The 17,817-nt window shown below is 40.6% G+C and overlaps 1 protein-coding gene across 1 annotated transcript in view; it reads right to left on the reverse strand.

Annotated features, from left to right (window-relative positions):
- Positions 1-17,817, reverse strand: part of MET (MET proto-oncogene, receptor tyrosine kinase) — a 135,658-nt gene that overhangs the window by 42,833 nt on the left and 75,008 nt on the right. The window contains exons 4-10 of the mRNA XM_084896961.1: positions 11,637-11,771; positions 10,723-10,896; positions 4,739-4,899; positions 2,935-3,037; positions 2,693-2,829; positions 1,843-2,004; positions 754-853 (exon numbers count right to left, since the gene is read on the reverse strand). Of these exons, the coding sequence (XP_084753087.1) occupies positions 754-853; positions 1,843-2,004; positions 2,693-2,829; positions 2,935-3,037; positions 4,739-4,899; positions 10,723-10,896; positions 11,637-11,771 (972 nt within the window). The remainder of the gene's footprint in view (positions 1-753; positions 854-1,842; positions 2,005-2,692; positions 2,830-2,934; positions 3,038-4,738; positions 4,900-10,722; positions 10,897-11,636; positions 11,772-17,817) is intronic.

Raw genomic sequence — 17,817 nt, forward strand, 5'->3', positions numbered from 1 at the left:
CGTTACCCATGGTATTATTAGAGCAAAAGGGTTGATGCTCTATGGTGCATTAAAAAAAAAAAAAAAAGGGAGGGGTAGGAACATGCAATGAACTGAATATTTGTGTCTCCGAATTCAAATGTTGGGAACAATGTGACAGTATTGGAAGGGCCTTTGGGAGGTAATTAAGTCATGAGGGTGAAGTCCTCATTAGTGCCCTTGTGAGAAGAGACTAGAGAGCTCCCTTTCTCTTTCTCTCTACCTCCCATGTGAGGTCACACCGAGAAGGTGGCCTTGAGCACATGAGGAAGAGTGTCCTCACCGGACACGCACATGTGCTAGCACCTTGACCTTAAACTTCCCGGCCTCCAGAACTGAGAAATAAATGTTTGCTGTGTCGGCCTTCCAGGCTATGGTATTTTTTTTTTTTTTTTTTGCAGCACCCATAGCACCCTGAACTCACTAAGACAGGAAATAACAGGGTTTGTATTTGTACCAACTGTCTTTAAAGACACTGCCTCCGGTGAGTAATCATCCCTTGTATGTAGACATTGTGTGTGTGTGTGTGTGTGTGTGTGTGTGTGTGTGTGTTTTACAATGCTAGCCTAAGACTATATGATTTTAGTTGTTGAGTGGAAAATGCTATTTGGCCCACACTGCAAGGAAGGTAACTAGCAAACACTGAAGGCAAGCTGAAATGTCCTATGAACCGTGAAAGCCATGATAGAGGCCAGACGCAGAACTTGAAGCACAGCCATCGCTCAGAGGACTTACCACCGTGAAGTTCCGTCCTGCTTCACGCACATGGATTACCATCCTCAGGACACTGACTGAATTCAGGTTTTTCCCAACCCCTGTGATGGTGCTCCCGCCACTGGCAAAAGAAAACAGACAAACAGCAATGCTGAGAGGGTTTCCCTATCGAGTGTTCGAAGAGAGTCCAGTTAAATCACACGCAGTGAGTGTAAGTTGCTCCCAAAGCCTAAATCCAGAGGAAATTCAGTGGTAAGCATTCTTTGGAAACAACTTGTTTACCTTGAAAATACTTTTAAAATTCACATTTCATAAAGTGAAGAAAATGCATTTGTCTTTTTATTCACCAAATATGCAAAATAATTTTCTCTCTCTCTGAAAATAAACAACAAAAAACAAAGAAGCGTGAACTTAACTATTGTTACTGTGCTGAATTAATGGAAACGAGGCAGACTGAAGTGGGTCGAATGAGATGTTGACTGAAAGGGACTCTAGTATAGGGAAAAGCTGTATGCAAAGCAGGCAGGAGAACGTACACTGCAGAATGGGGGAAATAGTGATGATTCCACTTTTGAGCACTAAGATTAGTGCAGAATTGACATGTACATAATATAAGTACATAAAAAGTACATTTTACTGAGATCTATTAAAAAATGTAACAGAATAGGACAAAATGTTCCTTGGCATGAGCTAGCATTAACAGAGTCAAACTGTGTTCAGGACAAGAATGTACTGTAGTTTTCACTCCTGAATTGGAAAGGCAGCCTTCAAAAGGAATCCAAAGAAAAAAACCACAATTCCTCTTGACTACTCGATAGCCAAATCGTTCTGATGTCCCTTCCTTTTTTTTTTTTTTTTTTTTTTTTTTTTTTTTTTTTTTTTTTTAAATATGTCTTTATTGGCTCCAGAGAGAGGGAAGGAGAGAGATAAACATCAATGATGAGAGAGATTCATCGATCGGCTGCCTCCTGCACGTCCCCTATTGGGAATCAAGCCCGCAACCAGGAAATGAACTGTGACCTCCTGGTTCATGGGTCGACATTCAACCACTGAGCAACACCGGCTAGGCTTATGTTCCTTAGTATTATACCCATCAGAAAATTTTCTTACCTAATAAAAGATTTTGTTGGGTGAATTTTATAGACAATGGGATCTTCCTGGTAACTGAAGCTGTCAATCTCTTTGTTGGCCAGGTCAATTTTCAACTTAATAGGAAACTCAGTTGGAGAGTTTTGGGCTGGAGTATAACATTCCAGAATGGTCTCTGACACTCTGTATAAAACACACACACACACACACACACACACAAAATGAAGAAAACAAACTTTAGCTATTGAAGATAAACACATTGGAAAAGTATATCCATAAATCAAAAGGATATCACTCAATGACTCCTAAATAGGAATTTCCTGATGTGATCTAGATAAAAGATCTTTCTAATGTAGGCTGTTTATATTTGACTAGATTCCAAATTTAGTCTTGTTTGAGCAAGCCTAAACTTCAAAATTTTAGGATTTTAACTAATTATTAAGGTATTCTTTTTGGTAGTTGGTATTTGATTACTTCAACCCTAAGAAGCAAAAATATAACTTCTCTCTAACCCAAACTCCCCCATGTTTCTCACGTCCCTCCAAAGTGAGTCTAACTGTAAATCTTGATGGGAACATTTATTGTATTTTATTGTCAATTATTAGAAACTCACAATTCATAGCAAAGCTAGGGTACTAGGATAAAACAGGAGAGAACATGAATAGAAAACTTAAAAGTGGAATTAAACAATAAGGGAAGGGTAGAAAACTGAGCAAAAAGGAGTAGAGTTGGGAAGGAAGGAGTTTTATCAGCAGGAGAGTGAATGATAAGTATCTTAGATTTTTCCCATAAAATAATTTTCCCCCCTAAATTGTTAGATGTAGGTATTAATCCTACATGACTGATGCAACAAAAAACAGATTTACCACACCTTTTTAAAGTACAGGTTTTTCCACCAATTGAAACGTGTCTAGAATTCCCACTGTTAAGGTATTTTCCAGTTAAAGTAAGTAAAGTGCCACCAGTCTTAGGACCATAACTTGGGGAAATACTTGTTATTATAGGATCCTGATGAGAGATAAGAAGAAAAAAGCAACGTAACTTGTTAGTTTTATAACTCTAAGAAGATTAACAATTAAATATCCTACTTCATGCTAAAAGTAATAAACTTACCACGTAAGCAAATGTACTGTATTGCACAGTCCCTCGACCATTTGAAATAATTATGGACATATTGAAATGCTCATTCATTGCAGGACCAACTGTGCATTTTAACCTGGAAAAAAATAACCCCGAAGAGTTTAATATGTTACATGTCCAAAGGAGGCATTTTCTGGTTTGGCTGTTTCATATGAAAGGACGTGAATGTGTGAGCTGACTACTCTGATTAGCAAGCAGAGTAGTCAGCTCACACATTTGTTAAACCTTATCAATGCAGAATTCACAAATTTGTTCATAAAAAAATCTAAGTCTCAGCCTATAAAATTGTAAGCAACATGTTTGGCATACTTAACAAATATTTCAATAGCATAACAATGGCTAATGATAAATAGGCCAAATCTCTTCATTGAAGAGTGCCAACAGGTACAGTTCTGTGATTACATGTGTTTATTAATCACTTAAAACATGATAAAACTGTGATAGATTTTCCATATGATTATTATTATTATTTTTTAAAAATATATTTTATTGATTTTTTACAAAGAGGAAGAGAGAGGGTTAGAAAGTTAGGAACATCGATGAGAGAGAAACATCGACCATTTGCCTTCTGCACACCCCCTACTGGGGATGTGCCTGCAACCAAGGTACATTCCCTGACTGGAATCAAACTTGGGACCTTTCAGTCCGAAGGCCAATACTCTATCCACTGAGCCAAACCAGTTTTGGCCATAGGATTATTTTTGAATAATCCTATAGCCCTGAAAGATTATGAATATAATTTGTTTTATTAAATAAGTTTTAAAGAAGAGAATGAATTGTTTCACTTTTACAGGCCCTAATTTATAATGCAATGAGTAAGAATTTACAAGGTGAATTTCCAGAATTAATTTGTTAGGTCATTAAGCTAAATAACTATGACATTAATGAATATTTCAGTCTCAGTAAAATGAATAGATTTAGACCTTTATGTAATCCTTAAAGGCCTTCTATTAGGTATAAAATAATCACTTGATAGACGAGGTTTCAACCATAAAATTGTACATTTTTGGTTGTTACTGTACAATAACTGAACATGTCTGAATTCTCGTACATTATGCGATTCAGATCTTATTGAAGGTATGTGTAGAAGAGAACAAGCACAGGCCCTGGACAGGAATGCTGACCTTGAAGGCCTATAAATCACCTCTCACCGTTTGAATGATCTTTCTCAGTTTTCGGAATCACCTTTGTGAAATAGGATTGATATTGCTATCTCCCAGGATTGGGAAATGGCTAAATAAGATACACTCTTACATTACAATCCCAATAAATGTCAGCTGAATGTAAATTTAAACTCATCAAAAAGAGTCTCAAAAATGTGATTCAGCTATCCTACTACTGATGTTATAAAGTAAATTTAGAAGAGAGGGCGCATATTGAACTATTTACTATTTTTTTTGTTTTTGTTTTTGTTTTTTATAGAAAGAGACATTGGATACTGAATTTGAAAACTTTAAAGATGGAGTGAATCCAACCAATCAGTGCTTTCAAATCCACCCAGACAATTTCTGAAGAGTTGTTACAAAACCGGCTGAAAACTCCCAAACACTGGATTCTTCTTTTTTTCATCTAGATACTGTCAATTTTCTCCCTCCTTAATTCTGACAGTAAATAAGATAAACAAAACAACAACAATGACAAACAAATCCAAAAGGGATGTGATAGACCAAGACTCTTAAGAGATAAAATTTTTAGGGGCATTTTCTTTACAGGCATTCATTCAAAAACAAACCCTGTTTTCCAACCACACCCCAGCAAAGTATTTTAAGAACCTTACATATTTGTTGTACTCTCACTTAGGGCCAAGGTACAGCTCTCATTTCCAAGGAGAATCCTGGTTTTCTTCACATCAAATTTACTGTTCTTCCTGAATCCGAAGTCCCAGCCACAGATGGTCAGCGTTGTCCCTCCTTCCAGAGGCGCACTAGTTGGGAACACCTGCAAAGACAACATAGAAATTAAAACCCCCATATGAGTGGAAAACAAAATATGTTTGCTCAGATGGTCTGAAATTCTTACATTTTCCCACTACCTAAAAAATTTAATGCTAATTAAAGAAATAATGGTCAGCCAGGCTGGCATGGCTCAGTGGTTGAGTGTCGACCTATGAACCGGGAGGTCACAGTTCAATTCTCAGTCGGAGCACATGCCGGGGTTATGGGCTGGGCCCCCTTTGGAGGATGTGCAGGAGGTGGCTGATCGGTGATGATTCTCTCTCATCATTCATGTTTCTGTCTCTCTCTCCCTTCCTCTCTGAAATCAATAAAAATATATTTAACAAAATAATGGTTGGTCACAAATGTCAGAGTATCTGAACATTATAACCATCTGAGATGCTGCTCTGGTTGGTGTGGCTCAGTTGGTTGGAGCTTCATCCCATGCACAAAAAAGGTGGCAGCTTTGATTCCCTGTCAGGGCACATACCTAGGGCAGCCGATCAATGTTTCTCCCTTCTCTCTCTCTCTCTCTCTCTCTCTCTCTCTCTCTCTCTCTCTCTCTCTCTCTCTCTCTCTTTCTCCTATCTCTTTCTTCCTCTCCCTCTCCTTCTCCCTCTCCCTCTCCCTTCCTCTCTCTCTCAAATGTATGGAAACATGTCCTCAGGTGAGGATTAAAGAAACCCCCAAAACAAACAAACAAACAACAAATGCACACGTTGTTTTCAGGCAATCCAAAGAGGGGACAGGGAGCAGACTCAGCCTGGGTGGGGATGAAGGCCTTCTGGGGAGAATCTGAAATGAATTCCCTTCTAGGAAACCTCGGGGCTAAAGACGACATACTTTGGACCCAGACTCTTATGCTTGGCACTCTGATTATTACTCTTTCAGGGGCCTCCATGGAACTGCTCAAAATACCTTCATGCGCCCTAGAAGCCAAGCCTTGATCTGTGTGTGATGTTCTGGTTGCTATGATATTCCCCACCCAGAAGAGAAAGGCGCCCAGTAAAAATACCTCTTTGGATATGCAGTGCTTCCAGTTGCATTCAGCAGCTTTCATAATATCAAACCCATGGATGGTATTCAATACATATCTGCCATTTATTTATAAATCATCCACTATGAGCCAGGTAGCAATGTATGAATAAGTGAATCTATTCCTTTTACTGTTAACTCACATTTATTATTGATTTGCAACTTCTCTACTTATGCTAGTTGGTTAGTGGATACACTCAACCTTTAAAAAAATGATGTAATATTTAACACATTCAATATATTATTTGTATTAGGAAGAGATGAAAACAGAACTGGAGAGAGCCCCAGATGTGATCTGCATTGTAGTACTATTTCTGATGATCTCTCTTGGCATTATTCTACATCTCATTGCAAGGACTGTTCCTGTCCTATTGTCCAATGTTAAGTAAGTAACAGGTTCATTTTATTCTTGCAGGTGTGTGAAAAGAAAAGTTGAATTCATTCATAAATACATTTAACCACATGACCCAGCTATTCCTCCTCTGGGTACCTACCCGAAAAACTCTAAAACATTTATTTCCAAACATTGTGCACCCCTATGTTCACTGCAGTGGCCGAGACATGGAGACAATCCAAGTGTTCTTTGATCAAGGACTGGGTAAAGAAGATGTACATGTGTGGGTGAACACTACTCATCCGTAAGAAAAGATGAAATGCTGCCATTTGCGACAACACGGACACACCTTGAGAATATTATGCTAAGTGAAACAAGTCAGTCAAAGCTAAGAACCGTATGATTTTACTCATATGTGGGATATGAAACTGAAACTCATAGACACAGACAACAGTATGGTGGTTACCAGAGAGAGAGGGGGTGGGGAGGTTATTAAAGGATAAAGTGGGCCAAATATATGGTGAGGAAAAATGATTTGACTTCGGATGGTGGGCAAACAATGCCATATACAGATTGTGTACCACAGAAATGTAAACTTGGAACCTATGTGATCTTATTAAGCAATATCACCCCAATAAACGACTAAGAGAGATTTTTCTGATTCATAACACACACACACACACACACACACACACACACACACACACACACCAAAAAAAACCCCCAAAAAACAAACCTCTGGTGACTATAATATAAGATAGCATTAGGCTCTTAGGAAGTCTATAAGATAATGGTTCTTAGACTAAAAGGATTAAAACAAAAACACATTTCCAAGTTAAAAATAAGCCTCTCCTCAGCAGTTTTGTGACAATCGAGAAAGGAAATGCTCTTTTGGGGGGTCATATTGTAAATTGTGCTGGAAAGTACAATAGTGGGAAAACAGCACCACTACAGAGACAACTCAGAACGGTGTTTGTTTAAGGCCCGTGAGTGGAAATCTGAGAGCGATTCTTCACCGTTTACAAGGGCTTTTAGCAGAATGCAAATTTGCAAAGGTTCCTATCCTTCCCACACAAGAATTACAAACCAAATTCTCTACTTACCTTGTTTACTAACCCCCTTTAACATTTCAGCTTAATGCCTTTAGGATAGCTATTTTACCCATTAAGTCCATTTCATAGTTGTGCCTTCCTTGAAAACTTAACTTGTCCGTGTCCCGCCAAATGAGAATGGCTAGGAGAAAGCTATCTGTTTATTATTACGTTAGAAATCCAGCAGGAGAGACTAAGACACCTAACCCTCCGGGACTTTCCTCAGCCTGAGGCGGCCACACAGCTGCTGCTCCCTCTTAATGAGGCCTCCCCATAAAAAACAGCTGCCACGGCTGGGTCCCCCCCCTCCCCCCGCGGGGTCCCCCCTTTCTATGTAAAAACCAAAGCCTGTCACTCTCCGTACATCATGACTTCCTATATAAGGCAAAGGGGGTGGGTGATGATTTGAGAAAAACCACCGAGGGGTGCAATGGAATTGGATATGATAGAAACTTGGCTAGACAGGTTTTGAAAGAGCAGCTCTCCTGAGCTTTCCTCTCCAGGCTGAACTACTAGAGGGGCCATCTGAGGCTTTCCCCTAGCTCCTGGTGTAATGTTCACGCTTCCAGGGGAAAGGAAGGAAGCGGTGCTGGGCTACCCACCCCTGGGCAGAACCAACAATGGGTTGGCAGACTCCGAGTTCTCCTGAAGGGCACAGAGGCTCTGTGGGGAGGAAATGAGTGTCCAGCATACAGCCACGGGGGCCGGGTCTCCCACCTGTCTGAACAGGGGAAAAGCAGCTACACAAGGAGCTAGCCTCCTCTCACAAGTGAAAACAATTCAAATGGTCACGCTTCCAAAACCCACCAAGATAAGACACGAGAGAGCTAGAAACAATAATAAGAAACCCTTGGAAAATTAAAATTTGCCATGTATTAGTAATGTAAGATAGAACAATAAGGGAAACCAGCTGATGGGCATCTATATAGAAAAACAACCACAACAAACTTTGGAAAGTTATACACCATCTCTTCAAAAGGAAAAAAGTCACAAAGATATTGATGGCGGGGTATTGACTGCGTGACCCCTTCCCCCGTAAGATATTGCTGCTGCTTCTTATCTGAGTCTTCTGATCAATTAATAAACCATTTTATTGTCTCACTGGGATTGGAGTCAATCCTACAAGCGGTGACAATTTTATCCTAACAAATTCAGAATATACTGGAAAGGGCTCTTCCTTTTCTAAAGCGCGTCTCATGGCTCTTTAAGTACAAGACCAGACAAAAGGTTAGAAACACAATAATGGGCTTTTGAGTCCGAAATCTGTCCACGTGGAACTGCCAAGGATTTCAGCCACTGAACATCATGTACCTTGAAAAGCAAGTTAATTTACATTTATTGGAAAGTGAAATCCTATACATTAGCTGGGTTTTGTGCCTCTAGAATTTAAGACAGATAAGAAAAAGATGAATAATCTGTCTTATTTTTGTTGCAGTAAGAATGTTGGATGTCACGCTCTGGGGCAGCATGAAATCTCCCTAACAGCTATGAACCGAGAAGGATTTATGAGCTCAGCTGCCCTCCTTCCCTCCTAACCATGCAGCTGAAGCCGCGCTGACTCACGCCGAGGCCGAATTGCCAGCCAGAGTGTTGGAAAAGGAAAGGTGAGGGAGGAGGTAGCCTCATCCATGAGGAGAGATTTTTCTGGTTCCAGAAAATTCTAAAATGTTTCCTGTTTTTAACCATTTTAATATGGCTTTCATGATGAATAAAAGGAAGCACATTGGGCAAAATTAAGTGTTTTACATGTACAGGGTTTCAACCTGCTCTTTATAACAACAGGGTGGCTATTTTTGAAATAAAATTGTTATGATTTAACTGTGTGTGCGCTTAAACACACACACCACACACACACACACACACACACACACACCACACCACACTGCTCATATCTCTTTCATGGAATAGTTGAGCTTAGTTTTCTAGTGTCTCAAATTGCCAAGGCTGTGTGTTTTTAAAAAAGTATAAAATTACATGTACTTTTAAAAGAACATTAAAGAACAACAAAAAAGCATACATAAATACTACAGAATAGATAGTTGTTTTTTCCCCCCCACTATCTTCTAGTTTATTCTCTGACTGGTCAAGCTAAGTCTTATTAATTGTGTCACACCCAACAGGAAGTAATTTGGTTTAAACCTTAGTCACCCCATACAAATCGTGTCCCAAACCATAACTAAATGAAAACAGCCAGGCACTTGCGGGCAGCTCCAGTTCTGACTTGTGCTCTTTGTTTACTTGGGCTTGAACCAGGCAGCCGAGACCTTTACCTTGAGTCTTTCACAAGGAAGGACCACTTACTAAAGTCCAACTGTTCTTCCCGCGGCAGAGAGAGTACACACCGGGTCCTCACAGGGGAAGTGTTTTCAAGCAAAACGTGTTTGGATCAGGACATTTTAAAAGAGTGCCAGGAAGATTTTCAAAGCACCAGATATATATTGTACTTAAGAAACTATGGCAGCAGAGAAGATGGCAGCTACAAGGCCATGGCTGCGGTCCACCGCTAGAAGCTAAATCCTCTAGCAGGAGGCACTTGTATCTCGTGTGAGACTCTGTCTCCCCAGTGGCTAAAACCGTGCCTTCTGTGTAGTGTGTAGTATGCATTCAAATATTTCTGGAGTAAATGAAAGAATGAAACGGCTCGCACAGTCTAGAATCTGTGATAAGAAAAAGATGAATAATCTGTCTTATTTTTGTTGCAGTAAGAATGTTGGATGTCACACTCTAGATTTTACTGAGGTCAGCAGCCGCACACGGATGGCTCTTCCAGGACCCGGCGGCAAGGTGCACAGCCACCCCTGGGAGGTTACCATCTTCTCGCCCTGGGAAGTGACCTCTCATCTCACCTGGGATGAGACAAGGCCACCATCTCTGGAGTCAGACAGGAAGGAACCTGTCCTGTCCGCCTCAGAATGGCCGTGCTCTCTGTGTGGGGCTGGCGCGGCTCGGTGTGGGGTTGCGGGTTATGCGCTGAGCAGACCTCTGTGCGGTAGAGGCTCATATCTAGGCACCTGGCAGGTAAAGGAGGTGGTGAGGACTCTGAGAATGGGGGAGTCAGGAGGCAACAGGCCCCCGTGTGAGGAAACGGGGAGCTGATTTACATGGCACCAAGGGAGAGCAACTGCCCAAGGAGAAAACCTATGCAGTGAGTGTGAGGCAGGTGCTCAGGTGCAGGACTCTGGGGGGGTGGGGGGGGGTGGGCGGGGAAGGGTGCCCCAATGCCACCCTGAAGAAAAAACACGGGGGGCAGATGGTGCCTGGGCTGATGTCTCCTAGCTCAGCGAGCAAACTGGGTTTTAGAATTCCTTTTCATTGGTGGGATCTGTGGGTACCAAAAAGCACAAGGATAGCTGCCAGAGATTCCTACCTCGTAGACTGTGGGATGACAGAGGTCTTGGGTCCATGTGCCAGCGGCGCATTCCTCCGATCGCGCACATCTGTCTTGGCACCAGCCACACTGCACGAAGGGCGGGGCGGAGAGGCACTGGCTGCAGGACTGGAAGTGCTCACAGCCCAAGCCGTCCAGCGGGATCTTGGTGATCTGCAGAGAAAAGCGACAGACAGAGCTTCCAGAAAGTATGCTGTTTGTTCAATGAAAACGAACATACACATAATTTTACAGAGCCGGCTAGAGATAACACCTACGTGTGCAAATCACGTAATAATGATTGCGTGATGAGAGTAACAGAAATCAAATTCTTTTCTTCCCTCTCCTGCAGGCATGTATGTGATAGAAGTTACCATTGTGTCCAGTGAACACCAACACTGCCATGCGACGCTAGAGGTTCTACTTAGCAGAGACATTTCGCTCTGTGTGAGACAATTCTTAATGTAACAAGAGCATAATTAAGCATCTGGAAAGCACACTTGAGCCCCCAGGAAATTCTAACTATGTTTACATATCATTCCGGCATCAAGACACACCTCCTCCTCTCAGAGAAAACGGGTTATTGTTTGGCAGAAAATTCCAATATGCATTTTAGGATCCATCTGCCTGTACTGGAGTTCTTACCTTGGGACTGTCATACCAATTCAGTCTGTTTGTTTTTCTCATTGAGAAATATGGGAGAAAAGGAAAAGTATATATTATGAAGAGGATCTCCCTTAGCTGCTGTCTTCCCTAAAATAGAAATTTAACTTGATTTCAGAAGATCCCTGAAGTACTCAAGAGGTGATTCCGAGACAAAGAGAGAAATCAGAAAGGCCCTCCTGACACTGGCAATAGATACCCATTCAGGAAGGACGGCATCCCTGGCGCCCCCGTGTGGGAACAGGGCTTACCTTCTTCCCGGTGACAACCAGTGTGTAGCCATTTTGGTTTAAGGGGTCCTTGACAATCATTTCTGGAGACACGGGGTGGGAATCCAGGCGAAAATTCACATGAGGTGTTGACGATCCCGATCGAGAAACTACAATCTGAGAAACAAAACAGAAAACACCTTTATTTCAAGAAACTCAGTTTAAATATAAGTGGAAAATGTGAATGATCACGGTAATGATAGATTTGGAGAGCTTGTGGGTGTTTAAACTAAAGGGCCAATGGTTTATCTCATTGTAAATCCAATATGACATCTAATTTTCTGCCTTGAAGACAATTCATCTGAACCCCCAAGACACATTTCCTAGGACCTTTTAATGGTTTCGAGGGAAGGTGACTCCTAATCAGCCAGCATGTGCAGACAAATCCTCATGATGGAACTGGAGGAGCCCAAACTCTCCCCTGATCAGAAGACCTCACTTATGCTATGGGATTTCTGGATTATTTTATTAACTTTTAAAATCTCTATTGTTTAGAATATTACAAATGTCTCCCTTTTTTCCTCCCACGGCCTCCCTCCACCCAGTTCCTACCCTGCCCCAGGCCTTCACCACCTTATTGTCTGTGTTTAGAGGTAATGCATATATACATATAAGATCTTTGGTTAATCTCCTCACACCCCCACTCCCCACTTTCCTCTGAGATTCCTAATCTATTCCATGTTTCCATGCCTCTGATTCTATTTTATTCACCACTAGGTTTTTTGTACATTTATTTTGATTTTTAGATTGATAGATGTGTATTTATTGCCATTTTATTGTTCATATTTTTTATTCCCTCCCCCTCCTCCTCCTCCTCCTCCTCCTCCTCCTCCTCCTCCTCCTCCCCTCCTCTTCTCCTTCTTCCTCTTCTTAAAGAATACCCTTCAATATTTCATATAATACTAGTTTTGTGGTGATAAATTCCTTGAGTTTTTTGTTTGTTTGTTTGTTTTTTTGGTTTGTGAAGCTCTTTTTTGGTCTATTAATAAGCCATATTAATAGACCTTTTGAGGTCAAAATGGGCCCTTAGCTACTTTGAAGTGATGTGCTGTCATTTTTATAAATCACTAGAGGCCAGGTGCACAGATTTGTGCACTGGTGGGGTCCCTTGGCTTCCCCTGAGGGGATCGGGCTGAAACTCTGATATCCCCTAAAGGATCCCAGATTGTAAGAGGGTGCCAGACTGAGGGACCCCACTGGTGCACAATCGGGGCCAGGGAGGAACCATGGGGGGTCTCCATGGCATGTCTGGCTGGTCTCGCTCAGTCCCATTCAGCTGGGCCCTAAGAGCAAGCTAACCTACTGGTTGGAGCATCTGCCCCGGATGGTCAGTGTGCATTATAGCTACTGGTCAAATGGTTCAACAAACGGATGGACACTTAGCATATTAGGCTTTTATTATGTAGGACTAGTGGCCCAGTGCACAAATTCATGCACATTGAAAGGAAATTAATTAGAAAAAATATTTTAATATTGCTATTCGCCCTTTCTCTATAATAGAAGTGTCACCCAAATTCATAATTAATAATGGCAGATCAAAAAGCACATGTGAGACTGGCACCAGCGAGAGCTTTATATGTATCATGCATGTGAGGGTCAACTCAGCATATATATATATATATATATATATATATATATATATATATATATACTTAATTAGACCTGCTTTCTGATTTAGCTAAACTTTTTTTCAGCCCAGTAAAGCATCCCAACTTCTCTTTAGGTAATTGTCAGAAACACAGCAGTAAATATCAACATGAAGCAGATTATTATTGTAGATCAAGCAGGGAGAACAAAGGGTAAAATATTTAACTGCAGCAGTGTTTGACTATATTCTGCGTAGTGAGAAAACCTAAAGTCATTTTTAAGGTCCACCATTTCTTACTTCTTTTCAGTTGAGTCAAGTTTCTAAGCTTTCTAAATCTCCATTTTTCCAGCTAATGAAAAGAAAATAGAATTCTGCTGAGTCTCCTAGCTACCTATTCTAGGACTTCTGTGAGGATCAAATGAGATGAGGCATGGGAAAACGCCTCTCAGACCTTTGGTTAAAGTGTAAAATGTTTAAAGCAAGTTGTGTTCCTGTGCTGAAGAAACTGCAAGGAGGCCAGTCACTAGGGAGAGGAAGCTGGGTGTTGCTATGTGATGTCATTACCTGGCACCCACAGCCATAGGCTGGGCTGTGGACCACATTTTGTGCCATAGGTTCTTGATAGTGTTGGCTGAAATTTGGTGGGCTGTTGCTCGGGGTGGTGGTGGGGCCTGTGTCCCACTTGGGGGAATTGTTGCTTTGTGGACGCCAGGTCACAGTGCCATTTGTGCACATCGTGGCAGCTCCTGTGTCAAGCATCTGCCCCCTGGTGGTCAGTACGCAGCATAGCAATTGGTTGAATGGTCAAACGAATGGTTGGATACTTAGCATATTAGGCTTTTATTATACAGGTTTGTTCCACCATATGTTATTACTTGGATTATAAATAAAGTTCTGCTTCTTAGCCTAGTTTTATAATAAGGCCTGATGGTTTTAACAATGCCTTGGAAATGAAGTTATCAAAACTGATGTCATTTCTGCTTTCAGGTATTTCTAATTTGGAATGCTTCTCAGCTACATAATGTTCTCTGCCCTGTTGCTATAACCAGTAATAATGAAGTCCAGGGGTAAAATCAGGATGACTATCTGAGATGAACACCCAGACTTAGAGGTGCTCAGAGAGACTTTCATTCTTATATAAGGTGCAGGAGGCTGAGCACAGCTCTGAGCTTAAAAATGACTATGAGGGAATAAGTAGACCTGTGTAATACTTTAAACAAACAAAAGAAAAGGAATAAAAAACTGACTGTGACATTTCCTAACATCTCAAATACTGGTACCCTTTTAGGTTACATTGAAAATGTGAACAAGTATGGACATTTTTGAGACTAGCATTAGTTAAATGACTACTCCTTCTACCTCTGTTTTCTCATCTTTAATACTGGAATGAAAATTGCAGGAGTAAACAACTGCTTAGTACCTAACACACATATACACCGTATAAATGTTCTGAAGAACTAGTAGTAAATTATTTTCTTCAACACAATGAAGGAGTCAAGTAGCCTGAAAAAATTTGGTAAGATTCCCGAAGTGCCCAATTTGCTCCCAGAGAGTGGACTGTAGATAGTGAAACTAACCAAGCTCTCACAGAGCCATAAAAGTTAAACATTATGACATTTCCCCCCTAACGTAAGTTCCACCCCAAACACTCAACACTTTCAAAACATCTCCATTAAGCAGGGTGGTGATATTTGCACAGAAGTTAAATGACGGATCAAAGGTCGTTTCATCAGGATAGGAAAGGATGGAAACTATTTTTATTAATAAATTCAGAGCCAAATAGGTATTTGTGATGTTTGCAGTTAAAGTAAAAAGTAGTTTAATTACCAATCCTACCTCCCTCTGGGAGCTGGTTACAAGCAGACTATCTGGACACTAGACTTCGAAAGCTTTTATCCCAAATTATACAGATTTCAGTTATCCAATTTTCCAATCTTAACTCACCACCTCTTACCCCATTTTTTCATAATTTTTTCATAATTGTTGCCAATTACTTCAAACTGAAAAGATAAAAAATAAACAAAACACTTTCCCATAACAAGTCAAAAACAAAACAAAGTAGCAGTTTCTCTTATTACCCTGATTCTGTTCTCTGCCTCATTCTGTGCTTTCCACTTCACTGAAAATTATTCATCCCCCAAACCTTCCTATGAATATTTGGATTCTGTGCCTGACTCTCTTGTATCTTCCATTTTATTCAGACCTGCTCAATAATGACCACCTCCTTTACCCATTTTTCTAATATCTTATTGCTCTTGAAATATCATTTTGCGTGTTTATAATAAGCAACCTCTTCCAAATATTCATCCAAATATTCATTTCTCAGAAAGGATTAACCTTTCTCTCTCTTTTCCTAAAGAAGCTCTTTGCACCTCTGGAACTTGAGTAGATTGATTCAATTAAGACTTTTGTCCAGAGAGCACCATATATGTGGTATTCTCTTAATAGGTAACAGCCAGGCATTCTGCTGAGTGCATTAAATGGATATATATATATATTTCACAATAATCCTACAGGGTAGGTACAATTACTTTCCATAAAGAAAATACAATGACAACAACGAAAGAAAATACAACAGATATTTTTAGCTGGAAAGCACGAGTCAGGTTTACAAGGAGCTCTAGGTAATGCTTAAATCCGTGTGCTTGACCTCTCCTTAAACACTTAACCGATACACTCCTGGAGCACCAGAGTAAACACCAATAAAAAGCTTCAACTCCAAGCTCCTAAAAGCTACTCATGAGTCAAAGCATTAAAACAAATTTCACAACCTATTTGCCTTGCTAAATGCTCCTTGTTTCAGTAACTTTGGCTGTACAAGGAAGTGTGCCTAAGGAGAAAGAGTCCACATATAAAAAGATGGCACAGGGGAAACTGACCAGCACAGCTGGCGAGCTCTGCTTTTGATCATCAGCTTGGATGAATGTGGCTTCATACAGAAAATGGGATGGACCCGAGAAGACAGGAAGAGTGGGTGGAAAGGTGAGATGACGGTTCGGAATTTTGAGCAGAGGTCATATCACAGACGCAAATACCTTTTTAGTTGATCATTAGCCCTTTCTCTGCAGGGATATCTAAAGCACAAAGAATGCTTTTCTATAATTCCACACTTTCACTCATCGCCCAAATTCTAAATAACTTTGAGTAACCACTTTAACTCTCAAAATACCCCCGAACCAATGTTTGCAAAATTAGGAGTTCCCTTTGGTTGTCAGAGAGATGTTTTTAGGGACAAAACGAAATGTAGCATCTAAATTTATTCCTTATGAGAAATCACTGGCAATCTTAGGACAATTCGTATGAAATAGAAGGCTGGAGTTGCTACTGGGTTGACAATCTTTAGTGTTTAGGTCTCAAAAGCTTTTTCTTTAATGCTCTTGAAAATAGAAGCCTAATAAATTTGGAGTAGGGAGGAACTTAATTGTTGTGGCTGTGACCTCAGATTATCTGGGACAGAACTTTGTGGCAAGTTCCCAAAATTCATAAGCCCAAACAAAGTAATTTGTTGGGGGAAAAACAAGTTCTTTAAAGGGTAGGTAAAGAGCTTCTTTTGGACCCATACCGTCAGTCTCCATCAGGATACGATGAACCAAGAGATCCACTACTGACAAAATAATTAATTAATTAAGAAATGTTTAAAAAAAAAAAAAAGACTGTTAATACAAAAGAAAACAAAAGACCACTGTATGGTAAATGGGAACGTGGGCCCCCATCCCATGCTCCAACTCCCCCTCCTACCCTGTGGTCCATATAGTGAAGGCCGTCAGTAAGGGGACTGCGAGACCTTGGTAGCTTGGCCAGCTTCTCAGTAAAACAAAATACAACATCGCTCAAGATATGAAAGCACGCACTCTAATTCTAAAGACCCAGACTTGACAAACAAGTTCACACTCATCCTTCCTGTTTGTTTCTGCAATTTTTGTACCTCAATCCTATATCTTATTTTGACTTTCTAGATAATAGTGACTTCTCTCTCTCTCTCTCTCTCTCTCTCTCTCTCTCTCTCTCTCTCTCTCTCTCTCTCTCTCTCTCTTAATCCTCACCTGAAGGTATTTTTTCATTTATTTTTAGACAGGGTGGAATGGAGAGGGAGAAACAGAGAAACATTGATGTGAAAGAGATGTTTCAATGGGTTGCCTCCCGCACATGCCCTAACTAGGCTAGGGATTGAGCCTGCAATCCAGGTACATGCCCTTGACCTGAATCGAACCCCAGGCCCTCAGTCCAAGGACTAACACTCTATCCACTGAGCTAAATCAGCTAGGGCTCAATCTACTCTCTTAAGATATTTTCTCAGTGATGGATGCCTTTGATCATTTGTTTTCTTATTTGAGACTTCTGTTTTCCTTTCATTGTTTTTGGAGCAATATTCAACACCCAGACATGGATTTTTTATAATTTTGTACAATTGTAAGTTCTGTTTTTTATCTTGTTTTAGTAATTTGTGAGCATTACTTAAATCATACAGTTGTTAGCTTTTTTTGAAGGTCTTATTTTGCTTAGCAGAATATTTTCAAGGTTCACTCATGTTGTTGCTAATGGCAGTATTTCATCCTTTCTTATGGCTGAGTAGTA

This window comes from Pipistrellus hanaki (assembly GCF_964339955.1).
Source record: "Pipistrellus hanaki genome assembly, chromosome: 10".
NCBI classification, from domain to species: domain Eukaryota; kingdom Metazoa; phylum Chordata; class Mammalia; order Chiroptera; family Vespertilionidae; genus Pipistrellus; species Pipistrellus hanaki.